General features: G+C 33.7%; 1 protein-coding gene across 1 annotated transcript; it reads right to left on the bottom strand.

Moving 5' to 3' along the window:
• Positions 1-519: 519 nt before the first annotated feature.
• LOC111045571 (sialin) lies at positions 520-17908 on the bottom strand. Its single transcript, XM_039442781.1, has 10 exons — positions 17749-17908; positions 15310-15503; positions 13500-13742; positions 12425-12509; positions 6556-6776; positions 4201-4347; positions 3186-3318; positions 2414-2569; positions 1536-1621; positions 520-787 (listed from the first exon to the last, which is right to left on the bottom strand). The coding sequence occupies exons 1-10, from the start codon at positions 17753-17755 to the stop codon at positions 563-565; spliced, it is 1497 nt and encodes a 498-aa protein (XP_039298715.1). The 5' UTR covers positions 17756-17908; the 3' UTR covers positions 520-562.
• Between the last annotated feature and the right edge of the window lie 3998 nt (positions 17909-21906).

Here is a 21906-nt window from a genome sequence, read left to right as displayed (position 1 = left end):
CTATATTATTCTTGTCTCTGGTACTACCCAACTTATTATTATCATCTTATTATTCATGCTATTTTGTACTAATACAGTGATAGATTTGACCACATCACCTTCATTACAACAGAGAATATACTGGTGGAGACTAAATTAATGAATTACGCATTCTCTTGTATTGGAATTGGAAATTATTAGACTTTCAGTTTCCAATTTAGGAAGGTGACGTATTTATAATGAAAGCAAAACATTCTAAAATTTATTGATTATATTGTATGGCCTTAATGTGTTTAGGAGCTGGGATCATAATATTGTCTTTATTATTCTTCAAAATTCAAAACTTGCATTTAATTGTAACGGCCATTGGCTTGCATACACAGTCTAGTGGGAAGTAGGCCTAGTGGTGTGCGTGACTCATACTCAATTTTGGGTGTGAAATAAGAGTTACACTAAAATGTTTTCAAAATTTTAATAAAAACACAAATTAACTATAAAAAATAATAATTTGTAGTAATAATACAACCGAACAAACAAACATTCAGTATTTTACAGATTTGTTCTTATTTTACATTCAGGTTTCTTAATTGTTGTTATTCTTTATCACAGTCATTTCTTTTGAGTTTTTTTCACTTTCTTTGCTGTTCAATTTCTCAAGTTGGTCCAGTTCGCTTGCACGTGGCTGTTCTGTTAACTTGTTGTTCCAGGGTTGAACGTTCGCTTCTCCATAGATCATGTATAATGTCCCAAAAAAGAACAAAATCCCTGAAGTTACAAAAAACACTTTCTGCCACTGCAAAGCAGTTTGCTGAAACAAAATCAAACTTAATCAATAGTGTTTCAGAAACAAAAGAACAGGAGCAGTGAAATATTTGAAGACTATTTGAGGAATATTTGAAATATATGAAGACAAAATCTTGATTTCATTAATGAATTAAAAAAAACGTTCTTCAAGCCTTTTGGTTTCTAAAGATTGGCAATAGTCTATTAATTATAATAAATTTTCAACTAATTTAGTAACTTATAGGTACGAATTGAAAGTTATCAAAATTTGATGAACAATCATCAATTTTGGATTCAGCCACAATATGCGTTTATTAATTCACTCATTGTCCAAGTGAGTGACTTTTAAACTAAAGATAAACCTTAAGTTTGGAAAAATATACTTTTTTGATTTTTCTCAATAGAGGCGCAAAAGTCACTGAATAGTTCTTTGGAACAAGACTAGATCTATTTGAAATTATTTCCCATTACAGACAATACTCACAATTATGATTTTGTAATGATGTTCAAAATGTTTTCCGTTCTCATTAATGCATCTTTGAAGTCTTTCTGGAATACTTTAATACTTATTAATTATTATTTCACTACGTCTTGCTTTTTTTCCTTCTTTTAACCAACTGTCCAGTGACTTTAGCGCCACTCTGCATATTGTTGGACCTTTTTTAGATTAAACGTGTAATTTATTGGGTAATTTATACGTTAATAAATTGGCTAACCAGGAATTTTAGAATAATCTTAATAATTTTAGGGTGAACTTGAAGAAAAAAGCTTACATTTTGATAGGTGAGGTATCCAACAACCAGTGGCGATAGAAATCCTGGTAAATTAGCCATAAGTCCGACTATACCCAAGCAAATACCTGAAAATTTGGTAGAATTTAAATTACTAGAGACCCCTTGGGTTGAAGAACTCGCTCATGAACTGTTGTATTTATTTCTGAGATCCGCAACTTGTAATTATACAGAGTTGGTGAGAATTATTATGGAAGCAGCTAAATATATATTTTACAAGTATTATATTACAGTAGTAGTTTCCATATGAATCCTATTCCAATTTGAAAAAATTCTGTCGCTTCTAGCATCAGCTTCTTTAAATGAATGGAAAAATTACAGAAATAGCATGCAAATAATTCGAAGAATTAAAGCACTCCTCGAAGAATTCAAAATTTGAAGCTGATTGATCAATTCTCTCTAAAGTTCTTGTCGAACATACAAACAGACAAAAAACGACTTTGGGCTCTAGTAAGTCAAAAGTGAGAACGCTCGTTCAACAACATGGAATATACATAAAAATTATGGGGACATTAGAGCTTGATAAAATTTATACTGTGAAAACGTTTTGATAAATTATGAGCAATTTCATAGAATGTTCCTTATCTGTAACTTTTGACATTCAAGTATTGTTCCAGTTACAAAACTGATTTGCAATATGGTACCATATTTTTATCGCCATTCCATTCACTTCTCATATACATAGATTTTTTATTTTTGAGGTCATCGCCTCAAAAATGACAAAAATTGACAGTGCAAGCCAGAGAACTTAACATAAAGTTGAAAGTCACATTTCTCGGAGTAGAAAGGAATATTCTTATTGGAATTTTCTAAAAATATATCATTATTCTTCAATCTCTACTGACTGTTAAGTTACTTACTTGCAAAATTGGGACTGAGATCGACAATGCAGGCCAGAGGGCCGCTGGAAACAGTTCCATTTGCTCCAGTGGCTGCTACGACTAGAATCACGGCCAGCAGAGAGTTGCAACCAGTAAATGCTAAGCCAAGAATCAGAACTCCTTGAAATATTGTACCTGTTCAGAGAACGTTTCCTGTTCATGCACAATAATCACAATACTAATAAAATAAAGCAATTTGAGTGAGGAGACTCCTCGATCTTTTACTAGATAAAAATCGAAACTCAAGATTTATAATGGAAACATGCTTTTTCTTTAATTTTCATGAAGGTTGCTTGATAGACTTTCATTATAGCGAGGTCATGGACAAAAATGTCAATAAAATATCATGACAAAATTCAATTCATTCAATGAAATGAAGCATAAATGAAATAAATGAGTAACAAAATTACATTGAAATAACATGGCATGTGAATGTCATCCTACATGGTCATGTAAAATGTCCACACTGGGGTATTATAATAAGGCTGCCGATGCTTGTGTTTGTGTGATTTTGTGGTCTCTGATAAGCAGCAATTCCACTCTACCATCAGAATCCTCAGATATTCCACACAATAAATGGATTTTTTGTTACTCCTGAAAATATGTTTTTCATTCTATAATCAAATTAAACTAATCGACCTTTAAAAATAATTGCAAATCTTTGCAATTGCTTTAAAAATTGTTAAATTTCGCAACCCTAGTTGATAAATCTTTTGAATAATGATTGGTTAGAAATGTTGTGCTGACTTACAAACTGAAGTGGCCAGTTTTCTCACGTTGGTCCTGCTCATCTTATTATTTCTGAGCAGGTAATCAGCAACAAAAGCCGAGCTAAGAGACATCAGCCATCTTGATAGATGAGGCAGACCTGATAATACTCCTGTCTAGAAAGAAGATCAACTATGAAATTAATGATCTATAGCTACTACACATTTTTATATCAAGGTTCTCAATTCTTATCATTTTTCGATTTTAAAATTTTATGCTTCTAATTTTCTCACTAAATTACAAAACATACAATATCGTTTCCATCACTTTAAATTTGCATTCAATTTTTTTCAAATTTGCTGATTTTTATCGTTTTTACACTTAAAAATGATGATAATCTTCAAGGTATGTGCGCATTCCATCTCAGGGTCTTTCTATTCTAACTCTTAATACTTTCTATCAATTTGAAATAGAAAACTGTTCATCAAATTATTAATCAAGTTAAGGCAGGGGATGACTTTTGAGAGGGAACTATTATTATTTTCAGCGTATGGCTTTGAATGGTGGGGAGACCCAATGGTAGTTCCACATTGCCGTATATAGTCCAAAGTTCCCTAATGGGAAACCGGACACTAATGTTATAGTGAGCACAATACTTTAAATTTACACTTTTCACTTTGGAATAAAGTTCATTTTGATGTTAAAGAGAGGGAACTATATCTTTTATAAAAAGTACGTTCTCTATCATATTCTACAAGATATCTTAATACCAACTCAAATAAGAGAATGTTACTGCAGCTATACCTAATTCCTGCTTTTTCACGGTATTCAACGGCCAATTTCACATGAAATCTATGAATTAATTCCATAATCTGAGAGCTAATAGAAAATTGTCAAATGCAGATGTTGGAAAATCAACTATTTTCACCCCAGAATTTATCGATCAAATCAAATTTATGAGTACAATATTCCACATTACAATACCTACTTAAGTTTTCTCAGAGATTAGTCGTAGTGTTAGATTATATCTTTGAAAAAATGCAGTAGAAATATCTTACCGTGCGAATATTCATGCCGAGAATATTTTTGAAGTAGGTTGGGGCCTGAGTCATTAATGTATAAAACCCCCATATTCCTCCAATCTGTGAGAATCCAACCATCCAAAGCGGTCGCGATGTCAGAATATCTTTCCAAGGTACTGACATCTGCCGAAAAAACAATAGAATTAATACGTGAGCTGTAAAGATGTCTTATGAAATCTAATATATAATCCTCAATTCCTCAAAATCAACTAGAGTTTTTTAATTCCCTCAAATAGCCTACTGTACATTCTCATTCACAAATAGCCTGAAGCCGGTTTCTGTTAGCTTTGTTCTTACAGAATAATAAACATTTGTTTTCAACCTAATGTCACACCATTTTATATTTAATAAGGTTAATATTGGACCTCAGAGAAATGATTAAAATTCGATGATGACACCAGGAAAATGATCAAAATTCGATTATGACCCCAGGGAAATGGTTAAAATTAGATTATGCAATGCCTATTCTTGTTGGTTCAACATTCTCTGATTTCTATACGCTTATTATTTTATATACATCCTAAACTATCAGTAAAGTTGGAAGAAAAAATTCTTCATTTGATGAATTACCCGAACATTTCATTACAAATTTCCAAAATTAAGTTACTGTATTTAATCTGAAAATGTTTCACTGATGTAGATTAACTTTAAAGGATCTATGCTGTTCATTATATTTTATTGATTAACTAATTCATCCCAACAAAATTAATATTCTAATGAATACCAAAATTCAGTGTAACTGTTTACACCTACAGAAATAGCAATCCTGAATCAATAGAAGGAACGTTTTGAAATAAGAAATATCGATCACCTACAAATACATTATATATTATTTCTCACAAGGTTAATGTACGCGTAGAAGTCTTCTTCTACATAAACTTACTGTAATTTCTTACACATATAGGGTAAGCCTTTCTCTACTCATCAAATTCAGAACTTTCTCCTGTCATAGAAACAATAATTGATAATATTATTGACCTTTTAAAAAGTAGGCTTAATCTCCACCGTAAATGGATAATTGCTTGATTTCCGACTAAAAAGAATTAATCTCAATTATTGTGTCAAGTAGTGTTCGGCTTTTGTTTATTCACTTTTCATTTCGCTATCAACAAAAATTATATCATCTCAATGGCTCTTCAGTTCTTTGTAATTGGAAATAGCACTATAGTCTCTTGAGATAACAATTCATCTAAAACTATAAATAATTACTTGAAAGTTGAAAATCTCATTAATGAACAGTCGAACATGCTCTAAAATTGGTGTTTTTTCTTAGTTTGTTTTTGTCAAATAACATACCTTCCTTGCTCTAAACTATTTAATTTCATTATACCTTATTTCAAACTGTATATAGAATTCAACTTCAATAGGATTCTTTGCAAATCTGAAAACTCAATAATTAATAATTATAATAGGCCTACATGAATATTCTCCTAACTACTGTGGAATTGTCACCAGATAACAAACCATCTCAAATTATGGATAAATACTCTCATATTCATTGAATTTGGATATCAATAAGAATAATTCCATTATCATCAAACAAAAATTCAAATTGAATGCTTGAAATATGAACAAATATTTTTTTATTGCGGATGATGCTCATTATGAGTTTTTTGCTTGTGCGTGGGTGATTTGATGAAACGTCGATGCATACCAGCGGGATTCGAACCCACAAGCAGATAGCGCTAGCAGACTGCTTATGGTTCAGTGACTATAAATACGTAGTCCAATTATATTACATAGTATCTGTAGCTGAAGGGGGTCAAGGGCTTTAGAAAGAGTTCTAGACACGCGGCCATATATTGATGCTGGTAGTTGAGAAGTTGTTTACTTGCTGTTTACCTGAGCTGATGAAAAGCTAACGTGTTATTCATGCGGTATAAAGAATATTATATTATATTATAGTATTGTATAAACAATGTAGTATATTTCGATGTAATGATATACATAAGGGAATAAAGATATTGAGTCTCGCTCCAAAATTAACGTTGGTGTAATAATAATAATAATAATATTCGTATGGCTTTTATTGATGGGGAGTTCGTGACGGAAGCTCCACCTCTCCTGAATATATGATTTGAGCCGTTGATGGGCCTTACGACTGTCATACTTCAGCCAGGACCGACAGTTTAACGTGCCGTGCCCATCCGATTGGTGTCATGAACTCTATATATAGACCATGTGGAGGGTGAAACACCTTTGACATCCTGACTAACCTGGCCGGTCATTTATTATTTCCATCTGGAGAATAATCCCTACCGTTTCTCGCGTCATAAAAAATGATGAAGAAATCATATAATAAAGTATATAGATTAATCTGTATGCTCTAACCTTTCGATTATTTTGGGAGTGATCCAGGCTACTTTCAATGTATTTGCGTTCAGTCTCGGTTATCCAAGGATGTTGAGCCGGACTGTCATATACGAGTATCCACCAGCATATAAACCAAACGGTGGCTATTGCGCCGGTCACATGGAAAGCTGAAGTCCATCCATACATGTCCATTAGGTAGCCACATAGCGGGTAGGTCAGTGCTACCCCAAACGAGCTTCCTATGTACAAATAACAGAATACCATACAGAGATCACCAAATCAAAATTTCTGTAATTTACTGTAATAGGTCTTCATGTAGAAATAATAATTGAATAACTTGAATATAGGAGTTTATATTCAATATTGGAGGATATAATATTGTTGTCATAAATATTTGTGTTTGTAAGAGATTTCATAATAATGAAATCGAATTAAACTTTCCAATCAATTGATTAGTATGTATTTATATAACGAGTTGAATAACCAAACAAAGCATTCCTCAGTGTGTATTCAATTTGTGATCAGTGTGAATTGAATTTCCTATGTTTATGTGAACTCTTTTTAATTATTCTCTTGAAAACTTTACTGTAAACATCATTTGAAAGTAGAAAGAATCCATAAACTAATTTCAAGTTAACTATCTATAATTTTTACTACACACAGTTTAAAGTGGTCCATACTCCTCTGAAGCATTGCACGTGGTACCGCTCGAATTTCTTATGTTATTGCTTCACTCAGGGCTTCAAGGGTTCGTGGTTTGTTTATGTATACACGTGCTTTTTGGTAGCCCATGAAAAACAGTGACAGGTCCGGTGACCGAGGAGGCCACTCCACATCTCCACGCAACGAAATGAGGCGTCCAGGGAAGGTCTGCTTTATAAATTCCATAGCTGCTCTCGATGTATCTTGTTGAAACCATACAGTATTGACGTTGATACGTTGTCTTCTCAATTTGGCGGAAAAATTTCACGCAGGTTGATTAGGATGGCAGTGGATGAAGTTGACAGTTGCTTGTGTGGTCGGTGTAAAAAACCAATCAATAAGAATGATATATCGATTCAGTGTAGTGCTTTATGTGGTGAAAAATTTCATTTAAAGTGCGAAAACATTTCATCAGTAAATTTCGGGAAGATATGCGAGCTGGGTGATCTGGTAAGGTGGCACTGTTCCAGTTGTGATTTGAGGTTAGATCAGTTTCGTCTACTACAGTTCAAACCGGTTGATCTACTAGACTTAAATATTAAACTGAATGAAATTGTAGATAGAATCAGTGATGTGAACATTGAAAATATCAAATTGTCTGAAAAGTTAAATTCCACTTTGCAATGTACCGGTAATACCAATCCTCAATTCGAATGTAGGCCTTCTGCCAACGGTAGGAGATCGTCAATTGGTAATCTCAGCTTTGAAGGATTTCCTAGTCCTAATCCCAAGGAGATTGATGCGATTGCTACTAGAAAGAATAATTTGAAGAAATCTGTGAAGTCTAAAGTGGAGAAGTTCGAAAAAATAGCAAACTCAGACTTGACTGTTGATAACAATAGCTTTGTGATTTCCAATAATCAGAGTAAAAATCAAACAAATACTGAAGCTTTTGAAACGAGCAATAGGACTGAACATCAGGTTAGTACTCATTTGCATGCAGATAGTGAAAGTTCAAGTATATCTTTAAGGGAAAAAGAAAATGACTGGAAACTAGTGACAGGTAGAAGGCAAGCAAAGAAAGTTAATAAGCCTAATCGCAAATTTGATCACAAACTCATTATAGGCTCAGGTTCGATTGGCTCAGAGCTTCTATCTGGTAAAAAAAGGCCTGGTTCCATTTGGGCAAAATCAAAAAAGGAACTTCTGTGACAGATGTTGAATCATTTCTGGCATCAACTTTCCCTCAGCTTGATATATTGGTGGAAAAGCTAAACTCAAAGGGTGCTTATGATAGTTTCAAGTTGGGTATTGATTTCAATCATCGTGAAAAAATTACAGAGCCTTCATTGTGGCCAAAGAATATTACTCTGAGGCGTTTTTTATTCATGAGACCCAGGGGGAGCCAGATGAAATAGGGATGTCAGTGCAGTCGGTGCCAGTCTCTGCAGTGAATAATAGACTCTTATTGCTTTTCTGTAATGTACAATGCCTTAGTAATAAGCTGCATGAGATAGAAGCAATAATGCAGAGTGAGATGTATGATTTGTTGTGCTTCTCAGAACATTGGTTAAGAAAATGTGACCTTGAGATGATTAGGATAAATGAGTTTGCTCTGGCTGCTGGGTTTTCTCGTGTTGCTCAGAGGAATGGAGGTGTTGCAATTTTTGTAAAATATAATTTGAATGCTGCATGTGTTAATGTTGAACATTTCTGCTTGGAGGGTGAGCATGAGTTTGCATGTGTGACTTTGGGGCATGTCAAGATGTACATAATTGTAGTGTATCGTCCACCATCAGGCAATCTGGGTGGCTTCTTTCAGGCCTTGGAGGATATGATTATTATGCTTAAGAGGCTTAACCCAGGATTTGAATTTATAGTTGGGGGGGACTTCAACATCAATGTATTACTGAGTAACAATAAAACACGTGACTTTCAGAATCTGTTAAGATCTCTGAATCTATATCTGACAATCCATCAACCTACTAGAATGGATGCTTGCCTTGACAATGTTGCCTCCAGTCTAAGACTGAATGATAATTTATGGTCAAGTGTGGTGCATTATGAGTTGGGTGATCATGAGGCAATCAAGTGTATGGTGATTCCCATCTCCAGGGCAAATAATAGTATAGCAAGTGGGCCTAACCAGTTGTCTGTTTGTACTAAAACAAGATTGATTACAGAGAAGAAAGTTAGAATGTTTTGTGATGGACTGAGATATGTGAACTGGCTGATGCTCTTTCAGCATGTGGATGCAGAATCCAACTTCACAGCATTCTTTGATTGCTTTCTGGGAATGTTCAATCAGTGCTTCCCACTTATTAACTTTAGGAGCAAAAGAAGAAAGGCATCCCCATGGATAAGTAGAGAACTGTTGAATCTTAGGGATATTGTTCTCATTGCTTATGAGAGATACAGAGTTGATGGCTCAAGGCTTTCAAAGTTGATCTATACTGATCTGAGAGATCATTACAGGCTGGAGGCTGAGAGAGCCAAGCTATCATACAATGCTGATCGTATTAGTAGAGCACCAAACAGATGTCTGGCAGCATGGAATGTCATTCGTGATGAGCTGCGGTCTTCTGTGTCAAGGGAAGTTCCGCTCTCTCCAGATGTTCTCAACAACCACTGGATTGGTTCTGTTGAGCAAATAGCAGCAAGGATGACATCACCTGTGACCTTGCCAGCAACAGCAGAATCGCTGACAGCACCATCATTGACACCAGAATCATCATCAACATCAGTGCCAGTGACAGCCTCTTCACCGGCACCAGCATCTCTGACAAGACCATCATCAACTCCAGCATCACTGATGGCACCATCATCGGTGGCATCATCACCAGCAGCGTCATCATTAACATTGTCGTCGTCGGCGGCATCATCGTCATCAACATCGGGACCAGTGACAGCCTCTTTACCGGATCCAGCATTGTTGACAGCACCATCATCGACTCCAGCATCATCATTGATGGCATCCTCATTGACAGCATCATCATCGACATCAGCATCAGTAACAGCCCCTTTGCCAGCACCAACATCACCAGTTCAAGGGATGGCTGCATCAGTGGCACTGCCTGTGTGTCATCTTATGCGGGTTCGGCAGCCACCCACAGCTACACTGATGTGGCACAGTGTCACATGTGAGGATGTCCTGCAGATCACCATGGGCCTCAAGTGTTCGGCAAGCAAGGACATTTATTGTATGTCAAGTAATTTCTTGAAACGTATCATTAAGTTTATATTGATCCCTTTGACTCAATGTATAAATGAGTGTCTAGCTCAGAATGTTTTCCCAGATGAGTTGAAGTTGGCAAGGGTTGTACCAATTTATAAGAAGGGTTCTCGCCTGGATCCTAACAACTATAGACCAGTCTCAATTTTGCCAGTTCTGTCAAAAATATTTGAGATCATAATAGCTGGCCAATTGTATGAGTTCTGTGAGCTGAATGGTCTGTTTGCTGACACTCAATTTGGGTTTAGGGCTGGACGGTCGACAGTGGGCGCTGTCGAATGTATAATTAAAGGGATATGTGATAGTTTTGAAGGGGGGAGCCTTGCTGGGCTGACGCTATGTGATCTCAGCAAGGCTTTTGACACCCTGGATCATGAAATCTTGCTGTCTAAGTTGATTCTCTATGGTGTGGTTGGTGGCCCTCTCCAGCTTCTGCGCTCATACTTGGGTGGACGCAGGCAGGCTGTTCAGGCAGGTGGTGGGCTCTCACGGGTTAGAGCCCTGAGTTATGGGGTGCCCCAGGGATCTGTGCTGGGACCCCTTCTGTTTCTGATTATGATCAATGATGTTGCCCTTTCAGATCATAGGATGGTTGTATGCTACGCCGATGACACCTCTATCATGGATGTTGGCAGGAATATGCATGAGGTCCAGGACTTGATGAATGCATCCAGAGGGGCGGCTGCCGACTGGTTTGCTGCTAACCGGTTTGCCTTAAACAGTGAAAAGACACAAACCATTGTCTTCAGCCTTAGGAATGGGATGCAGTATGAGTTCCCTCCTGTAAAGCTCTTGGGCTTCCATCTTGATAGGAAACTTTCTTGGAGGGAGCATATACAGAGTGTCTGCTGCAGGTTGAACAGAGTCCTGTTTCTGCTGAGGAGCCTGAAGAGCTGTGTTCCCGAGGCATATCTCCGTATGAGCTACCATGCGTTCTTCCACAGTGTGATGTCATATGGCATCACACTCTGGGGTGGAGCTGCTGAGGTGGGGGCTGTCTTGCTGCTACAAAAAAAGGCTGTGAGAATTCTGTGTGGTGCTGGATACCTAGCCCCTTGTAGGCCACTCTTTGTTAAGCAGCGTATTTTGACTGTGGTTGGCCTCTTCATTTTCAGGTCTGTGATTGGGGCAGTTGGGGAGGTGGGTGTCCTGCCTACAAGGGGTGATGTCCATGGGCATAATACCCGTAATAGGAATAGGCTCGACCTCCCGTATTGCAGGCTTGGAAGAACTCAGGTTAGTTCGGCTTACATGGTGGGAAAGATCATCAACAAGCTACCCATTACAGCGGGGACTCTGCCACTGGCAAGCCTGAGGAGAAAGTTGAGGCTGTTCCTTGAGGATCACCCGTTTTATGCGCTGAATGAGTTTTTCAGTTGTGAAAGTGCTGCTTTGGAGCGGTATTTTACTTGATGCCTGCTCTTGCCTTGAGTGCATGCTTATTCTTTCATTTTTAATGACTTGTCTATCTGTGCCCATCCAATTTGGTTCACATTATGGACAGAAACAAACATAATAATAATAATAATAATAAGCATCATTAGGTAACGATCCGTATTGACAGTGACGGTTCGACAGTTTTCTCGAAAAAAGTAAGGGCCAATAATAAGTTTTATGGGGCTACCTAAAAGCACGTGTATACATGAAAAAACCACAGACCCTTGAAGCCCTGAGTGAAACAATAACACAATAAATTCGAGCGGTACCACGTGCAATGCTTCAGAGGAGTATGGACAACTTCTCACAACGTCTACAAGAGTGTATGGACAAAAACGGACAGCATTTAAAAGATGTTATTTTTCGTTCATAATCAATGTTTTCATTTTTCCTCTTTAATTTTCATAATGGCAACATCCAAGGTACATACTAAAAAAATAAATTTTGAGTTTCATTTAAAAATGAGTGTGTAACTGTTATTTCAAATCATCCATACCTCCCTGCCCAACTCTGTATAAAATAATATAGTAGGGGAAATAAATTTCAAATGTGAATACATTTAAATGAAAAAATCACCTAGGTAAGATGAAACGAATTTGCTTCTTTCATCAGGAGGAATCCAGTGGGCCGTCAAATGATGCATTGAAGGCCAGACTGCTCCCTGTAATCACAAAACATGATTTTAAAAACTCATTCTTTTAATCCCAAACAATTCCCATCTTATTACATTCAACAGTCACTTTCATAAATAATATACTCTGGAGATCTAAAAACAATGCGAATCGAATTTACTGAAGGATTCATCAATCAGTTTTTAAGAACAATTTTTAATGTTTTCTTAATGGGGAAATATATATTCATGTTCTCTTTTAACCCTGTTTTACACGCTGCTTTGAATAGATCTAATCAAAATCAAGTTTTACCCGTGCAGAGGTGATCTGATTTAGACTAAAGCAGTAAGCCTACTTCTCTTGAGAATATTATTTTACTACATTGTAAAACGCTTACATTATTTTGGGATAGATAATTAGATGAAACATGAAGTAGCCTATCCTCACGATCGAAATATCGCCCATATGTACCGGTACTGTACATAGCTTTCTGACGACTCACTATTTTTGCTTTTATTAAAATGTTGTTGGGAGAACAGTCATGAGATGAATATGAATAAAATCCCAGATCCCATATATTTTACTATCTCGAAATTATGCTACATCTCATGATCTAATTCATGTGAATGATCAGGAATCATTCTAAACATCCATGAATGGTAAAATTTAGAAAATAAGGTGTGAGGTGTGCTATTGAATAAATAATTAATTGGATTATTTAGTAGTTTTCTTGAAATTTCTCCATTTGTCATTTCGTTGGAACCATTATAATTAAGTAGTATCCTAATGGGAATCAAACTATGAACAACTGGAATATGGTGTTTAAACCGGAAAATGCTGACATTTCCTCTAATTTATTACAAGGGGTGAATGGAATATTAATTTGAAATTCGACTCACCAAGACTGTAAAGGCATCTAGTAACGACACTGGTATCAACAATAGAAACGATACATCAAGAATAGGCAACTCTTGGCACGTTGAAATATAGTGGGTGTTATTTGGAGCAATACCCCATTACTATACTGGTATTGCACTCACCATGATGAATCCCTGCAGGACTCGTACAAAGATAAGCAGCCTGAAGTCGAAGTAGGCGATGTAGGGGAATGCGAATGTGAGCAGGCTGCCGCTGAAGTTGGCCAGCCCGAATATCTTCTTGGTTCCGAAGCGCCGAGCCAGCATGCCTCCCGGGATTTGTGTCAACCAATGCAGCCAGTAGAAAGAGCCCAGAACTTGGTTCTGCTCCTGCTCGTCCCATTCGAATCCATCTTCGTTGACATGCTGCAACAATTTACATTCAAATTAGAGAATTTCAATTCTAGGAAAGCTCATATATGGTGTTGGTTGTGCAAGTAATATTGTTGTAAACTATAACTCATGTCTGTACAGCTGTAACCATATAGAGAAATATAAAATAGTAGGCCACCCATTTTTTATTTTTTCCTTGCTGTAATTGCACTTATTGCAGTATGGAATTCAAGTTTACTAAATAAGACTGTAAACGGTGGAGAAGAGACAAGAGAGGTAGAAGGAAACGAGAATTCCAAAATCAAATTTTGTCCCAAAACAATATTTTTTGGTTCACTCAATTAGATTTATTACCGTATTAGATGCACCGTTTTGTATTACAGCATGAGCATGGATATTTTTTCAAAAAATTACTCTTTTCACAAACAATACAACATGCAAATTCAGGCAACAGAATAATTATTTCAAATATCTAATGAAAGTTGTCTTTTTTCTTTAGGGCTACTTTAATATAAATCTCGGTACCCTTTTAAATTATTTTGTTACAAAACGTTTCGGACACTTATTAGATTAGTGTCCAAAACATGTTGTGACAAAATAATTTAAAAGGGTACTGAGATTTATATTTTTATTTATAATCTAATGAAATTTATATAGATAGAATATCCATATTCATTGGATATTTAAAATAATTATTTTATAGTAATAATATTCATCAGTTGGTTAACTGCAATTTCTAATAAATCTTCCATCAGGCAATAGAAATAAGAGTTTATATACGTTTCCACTTCAATAGGTACCTACCGTATTTGGGGGACATATTATAAAATATCATCATATTGATCTTGGAAAATCACAACAAAATGCTAATAATCAACAATATTCACGAATTCACCAATCATATTTGAAGTATTTTGTTTGTTTGGAATATTATGGTACGCCGTAAATTAATTTGGAAAAATATAATAGCTACAGTATATAAATTCAAAACTATTACGGTACAATGTAAGTTACTTGCAAAAACACATTAAATTATTTGTGAAATGATTGTATAATATAATATTATTACTTCACTTGTATGGGCTACTGTATTAGAATTAAAAAAAAACATAAAGTAGCCTACCCTTTTATTTAAAACATTTCAAACTTTTCTTAATACAATCGTCGTGCGGCTAAAGGCGTATAAATGTCACTTTCTTTGGAATTGCCACTATAATAAAGCTTTCTCTTGAAAGAAATGTCAAAGCTAAGAATTGACGCATTCTTTTGTAGATTGAGACTGAAAGTGGTGCCAATCTACAGAATAAAAGTAAGAAGTGATTCAATTAGCCCATTATTCCATTAGTTTGAAATGTTATAAAGTTTTAAAATGTTTTAAATAGAAGGGTACATCATGTTTTTATTCATATAACATATTATATACCGTACATTATATGACTTTTAAAATAAACTGTTGACATTCTCAAATAAAGTCCGAGTAACAAATTTTCATTACTAGTAGGATAAATCATCTTACCTGTGAACTTTTAAAATAAACTTTTTAAATTCTCAAATAAAATCTTAGTAGCATATTTTTATTCACAAGGATAAGTCATCTTACCCGTTTTGTGGTGGAATTGCTGTTGAGTAAATTCTGATAATGGTTTTCTCTCATGCATTCACTGACTGCCATTGCGGAAGTATTAGAGCCTCGTATTGTCTTGACCATTCCAACTAGAACTATATTTATGTGGATTCGATGCATGTAGTTGATTGCGAATCCGGCAAAGGTAACATACCACAAAACGTTTCGAGCTGGAAAACACATTTATTCCAAATTTATTTATGTTGCTAGAAATACACAAAAAAATAATACAAATTGAGAGAAAATTAAAAGGTATGGTAAAGTATCAATAAAATTGAATATGAAATATATAAATAATGTCGTATGTCTTGAACTCCACACGATATATTATTTATAGTTTCATCAGAATTCAAGATGATAAGGACGGTACCAAATTGTACTGTCTCATTTGGAATTGATCTACATTAGTTACATTCTGGACTAATATAGTGTAATACACATCAAGTCCTTCAGGAGAACAACAAAATAGCTTGAGAATCCAAATATTCCTCCTACTACAGTATATAGTTACAACATTTTAAAACTATAAAAAGTAATAATTATCATGCATTGAATATATTTCGAATCAGAGTAGCCAGAATCTTCCGCTTAAATATTTTTTTGTAGAAAAATATACATTCTCCAGTATTATTTTTTTTAATATGGTTCTTTGAACTTACTGTTATGTAGGCTAAGTTGAAAATGCTATTTGTTACGGTAATGATTAAAGGACAGAAGTAATTAATTAAATTATATACATTCCTATGCTGTATCCCATGGTTTATTTTTCTCCCAACAATAAAAATGAGCTCACATAATAGGCCTAGGTAGTTGAAAAAAACTATTGTAATCGCCATATTGCATCTATTATGTACTCAATTAGTCAATAATTGATTTAGGGCCAATATATATATAGGCCTAATTATTGTGACTGAAATTTCTTGTACTTCATGATAGCTATTCTTTTACAGTATGAATCAGCTTTAGGCCTCGTAAAAATTGTATAAAAGTCTAATGCAATGTGGGCATTAATTTGTTCGTGAAAAGCTGTAAATATATGCATATAAAGTTTCATTTTACTTGAAGTGCATGAAAAAACAATTCTTTTGAGTCGGATTTTTGGAACAATATCAAGTGTATGGATTGAGAGAAAGAAAAGTGTTGTTTGTATTGGATATGTAAGTTTTTACATTAAATTGACCATATAAGCGACTTTTTCAGTTCACATTAACAATAGCTTCACTCTAAAAAAGATTACGATTGTCATAGTTATGTAATCAAAGTGTCATAAAGTTTCTACTTCATTTGCTGTTGTAGCTCCAGCTCCAATATAAAACTATTTTTCACAATTGAACTATGTACGGTACCTAATCAAAATTCAATAACACAGCTCAATGAATTTCCTTATTTTTATTATTCCCACTCACTTTAAAACATGAATAGCTTATAGATATTCATTCAATTAACAAAATATAATTTTTTTATATCATACATATTTTATGTAGGCTACCGTAAATTTGATTAATAATTTTTCATATATTTTATGACATTATTAGGCTGCAGATAATCATTATACAAATATTAATTTGAATCACCTTTATGATATGATTTGAACTTCTGATAATAGGAATCAAGAATTGAAGAATAGGAGGAGAAGGGCTAGGTGATCCGCAAATATATACCGTAGTTGACTTCATCTTTTGTCATGTGAAATTTTCACTAATCTCACATTTATTGCAAATTGAGAATCCTATTGACCATTTATTTTATGGGATAGCTATCCGTATAATTATTAAGATCAATATGAAAATTTGTCTATTATATGCTTATAGACTAAATATTCTCGAAGAGAGAATATATTTAAACATTATATTTATTTCCATAGAAATAAAAATAAAAATCCAATAGTACCCTTTTCAAAATTGTTTACTTACGATGCCATTAATTAGAGATGGATTTTTATTTTTTATTTCTATTCAAAAGTAGCCCTAACGAAAAAAGACAATTTTATTTCCATCTATTCTCCACCAACCATTATTATTCATCCAATATCCATCTATTCATATACTATCGATTATACATTGTATTTATTTCATTGCATCATTAGGTTAACGATTCAGTGCACTCAAAAATGAAATGAACCTAATATTCTTCATGAAAAAGTAGTGTACGGTAATACTGACTAAAATCACAAAAATTTAATGTTCTGTTCTGTCTATGTTTTTTGGTGCTGGTTTTGGCTTATTCCATTATTCATATCATTATATTGTATAGAATAAATAAATTCAGTTTATTAACTATCAACTATAGAAACTATATAAGTTAATTTATTCTTTTGGGAAGTAGACAACTGGTTTTAATACGGTAGGCTACATCAAGCAAGAAGTAGTACTTCAAGCAGATCGATAACATTTTTTTTATCATTCAAAAACTTACCCAGCATCGTAATTGACTGCGAGAAGCGACAAATCAAGACTGACTGGCTCCTTCTCAACCAAATTACAATAAAATAGTGAAAAACAACTTCAGATAACAGAATGAGATATCCCTCTCTTCTCGTTTGATATGAATGATGAGGCTTTAGAATGCATCACCAAGAATAGATTGTCAGAATAAAAATGGACAAGAAAATGCAATGTAGGTCATATTCATTCTAATGTAGAAATGATGGGATTCTTTCACAGTTCACAGTTTTATCTTGTCAAAAAATGGTTTTGTTATTAATTAGTGATATCAAGAGAAAATTTTTTCACGTCTTATTGAAGGTTTAAGTTCAATGATCATTCAATATTAGTTGAATAACATTCATTTCCTTAAGCCTAGGTACTACACTCTTCACATTTTTTTACATATATTAGGTACCTTCTTAATTCATTTGTTTTCATTATATATTATATTTTTCTCTTTTTAATGCATACTAATCCAGGCTAAGTACCGTATATTTACGAATTCTTATCTGGAGAAAGGTATGACATTTTTCATCTTGGGTGGTCAAAGTGGTTATTATATATACCGTATGGATAGGCAGTGGCAGAAACAAATAAAAAGGAATTAATTTTATTCATACATGCATTTTTAAGTTTTTGAGCCAGAGTATGGCCTCTTCATCTGCTACTTGCAACTTGCAGCCCTCCCTGAAGTCTTGTTCATTGGACACTCGGCAATGATGTGGTTAATGGTTTACTCCTGACCACATTCACAAAGAGGGGTGTCAGATAGGCCCCATTGATGCATGTTTTTTGGCATCTTCCCTGTCCACAAAAAGTGGTAATTGAAGTAATAATATTGATATTATAATAATTGTAGTATTGCTATTCAAGGATAGTGTGTGTGTGTGTGTGTGTGTGTGAATAATAATATAAAAGCTGAGGAACACAAAATAATATAAAATTATCCTACATTCAAAATGAATTCAATTTACATTTTACAAGATCACATTCAATCGAGGTCAAAGTGATAGAAACGAAATACTATCCTGACCATTTCAGGCAACATTAAATATTAGTTTTTAAAAAAATATATATGTTAATTGACAGTTATTCAATGTAGGTAGCCTACCCACTTGTACATTTTATGAATGAAAATTATTTGATTGATTGATTAGGTGAGGATATATAAAGAAAAAATGAACAGATTGAAAAACTCAAGAACAAAATTGAGAAATTTCTATATGAATAATTCCTAAAAATAATAATTATTATTAATGTTTTGTGAATTTTAGTGAATAGACGATTTGATTTGAGAGTTCATTTTAGATAAATAGATCAGGAGAAAATCTTAGAACAAGGATTATTTTTTATAATACTATTGTATAAAAAATATCATCATTATTAGATCCATTCAAACCCTCGAAATAGAAAGAATTGCAGAATTTGAAGAGCTCTTGAAAATTAGATTATTCTACAACAAATAATAAATGCGTAGGATATAAAATTGTTATCAAAATGTACGTTTTTAGCGTCATTGTCACATCATGGCATTGACATACTTATGGGAAATAAACAAAAAATAATAATCCTAGAACTATATAAATGGCACAATCTATTTGAGAGCCTGATGTTCTGATGAATATTATGGAAGGAGACGTATTAGAGATGCTTTTGGCGTTGGCACAATATAACAAAACTTCAGTCATGGTAATAATTTTATTATAGAGTTTTTCTCGAAAGTAATCAAGCAGTGTTGTTTTTTGAAGACATATAGATAATACAGGAAAATGAAATTGACCTTAAAAAATGACATTAGGGTTTGCAAAGGGTTCGATTTAAAAGTTCTAAAGAAAAATTATAGTTTTCCGATAACGAAATAGTCACTTTATGAGGTCCAAATGGCAGTATTTGATTAACATTGGTGTTACTATAATTATTCTTGTCTATCATTCGACAAAGCAGATGGCGCCATCCTTTCCTATATAGCTCCGCATCGTTGCAAGATCGTGTATTTAAAAAATGTAGAAATATCCTAATTGAAATATTTAATCTCAATTATGCAAATTTGTTATTGAATCATAATTGAAAAATATATTTTGTTGACGAATAAAACATATAATTATTTTTAATAAGAATGAACAGTTAATTACATTAGATATACCTGGTATCAGCTATCCTATATAGAAGGCAGTCGCAAGGCAGAAAATTGACAACGCTGTTCTCCTATATTTCTTCACTATCATTATAACGTGAACCTCACTATATATATATATAGTTTACAAAATAATCTACCTATCATAGGTCTATATGTATTAATTTATTTTGCTTAACGCGTACGCGTGTACTACCTCTAAGTAGGCTACTATACCCTAATCAAATTTGATAGTAAGGTCCACATTATCATGGCAGTGTTTGATTACCAATGGTATTGCTATCCTTGTCTATTATACAACAAAGCGGATAGCGCTACGGTATATCTCTTTCTTGCTTTGCTCTGTAGCCAGATCATCTTTCAACTATGTAGAAATTAATAATTAATTAACAAAATATTTTATCTTAATTATGAAAATTCATTATGAAATTATTGATAAATAACCCAAAAAAAGATTGAAAATAAATATGACTGGCAACGTAAAACCTTCAATAATATTATGTGGAAAATTAATTAATTTTTTTAGGTACTGTAACGCAATTTTTGAATTGATTCAGATTTGCCGCCCATAACTAAGGTAAAGTATTGTAAACTTGAAAAATAAATCTTTGTGAGCTTTCTCCACAATAATTACGTTCTGGATTCATAACTGTAATACGGGTACACATATAAATAGTATTAAAGTTGATTAGATTAAGAGATGAGTATAATCTTTTATTATAATTTCAACTTTTAACAGGATGAACATTTTACGTGCGCTGTGTGGCAGCACTTTTGTATACAAACAAGCAGAAAAGCATGGAATGAAATTTTAGGTTAAGTTTATCTTTATCTTCTTCTCACAGTTCTCACCGACTTGTGTATTTTTGGGTGAAGTATATTTATATATGCTATTGACAGTAATTAATTCAAAATTCTGGGATAGACCAGCATTCGTCCAAAACTGTTTCTATACCAAATTTAAAATAATGTAGCCTATGCTACCTGTAATCAGTCTAATGTTTTAATCAGTTATCGTTAAGTTTATAATCGCTCCGTTTTTTTGTAATTTAAAGTCCAAATAATTATTATTAATTGACATAGGTACTGATTCAACTTGTATCTTTACACGATTTAAAAACAATCAATTATCTTAAAATTACATTATCCTTAAAACAAAATCATATCACCAAATAAGTATAAAACAATCGCAAATTATTTTGTTTCTCTCATTAACATTTTAATATTTTTAGTAGTCCAGACAAGGAATGCTTAAATAAAGGTATAGAGGGAAAAGTTTGAAACACAATTTTTAACTCCACAGCTCTTTTAAGATATTTTGCGATAGTAAAAGGATTAATACCTATATCAAAAGTCCTCATCCCTAACCCCTGTGCTAAAGTGGTGGGGGTGGTTTGAAAGTACCATTATTTATTTTTCGCATATATCTCGGAAACCATGCATTTTATGAACTTTTGTATTCTGTGCAAAATTAAAGCTTACAACATAACCAACAAGTTTTGTCCTCTACATTTTTCCATATCTCTCATAGTTTCTGAGATTAAAAGGCCAAAAAGATGAAAAATTTGGAGGCATAAATGTTTTTTTTTCAAAAAATGTCTCACCTTCAAGAGCGGATTTTTCAGAAACTATGAGAGATATGGAAAAAATGTAGAGGACAAAACTTGTTGGTTATGTTGTAAGCTTTAATTTTGCACAGAATACAAATGTTCATAAGATGTATAGTTTCCGAAATATATGCGAAAAATAAAAAAATGGTACTTTCAGACCACCTTCATCCCTTTAGCATAGGGGTTAGGGGTGAGGACTTTTAAATGTTAATTCTCTTACTATCCTTAAAAGAGCTGTGGAGTTGAAAATTGTGTTCCAAACTTTTCCCTCTTTAATCTATAAGGTATTTTTAAAATGAGTAGAACGCTCAGTCAAAAAAAATGATATTAAGGAATTAAGTTGAGTGCAAAGGAACTTAAATTGTAATAAAAACGCACAGGTTGCACACTCAATACACACTGA

This window comes from Nilaparvata lugens, chromosome 1, assembly GCF_014356525.2.
Source record: "Nilaparvata lugens isolate BPH chromosome 1, ASM1435652v1, whole genome shotgun sequence".
Taxonomy (NCBI): domain Eukaryota; kingdom Metazoa; phylum Arthropoda; class Insecta; order Hemiptera; family Delphacidae; genus Nilaparvata; species Nilaparvata lugens.
Note: the sequence above shows the minus strand (reverse complement) of the source record. Positions and strands in the feature narration are given on the sequence as shown.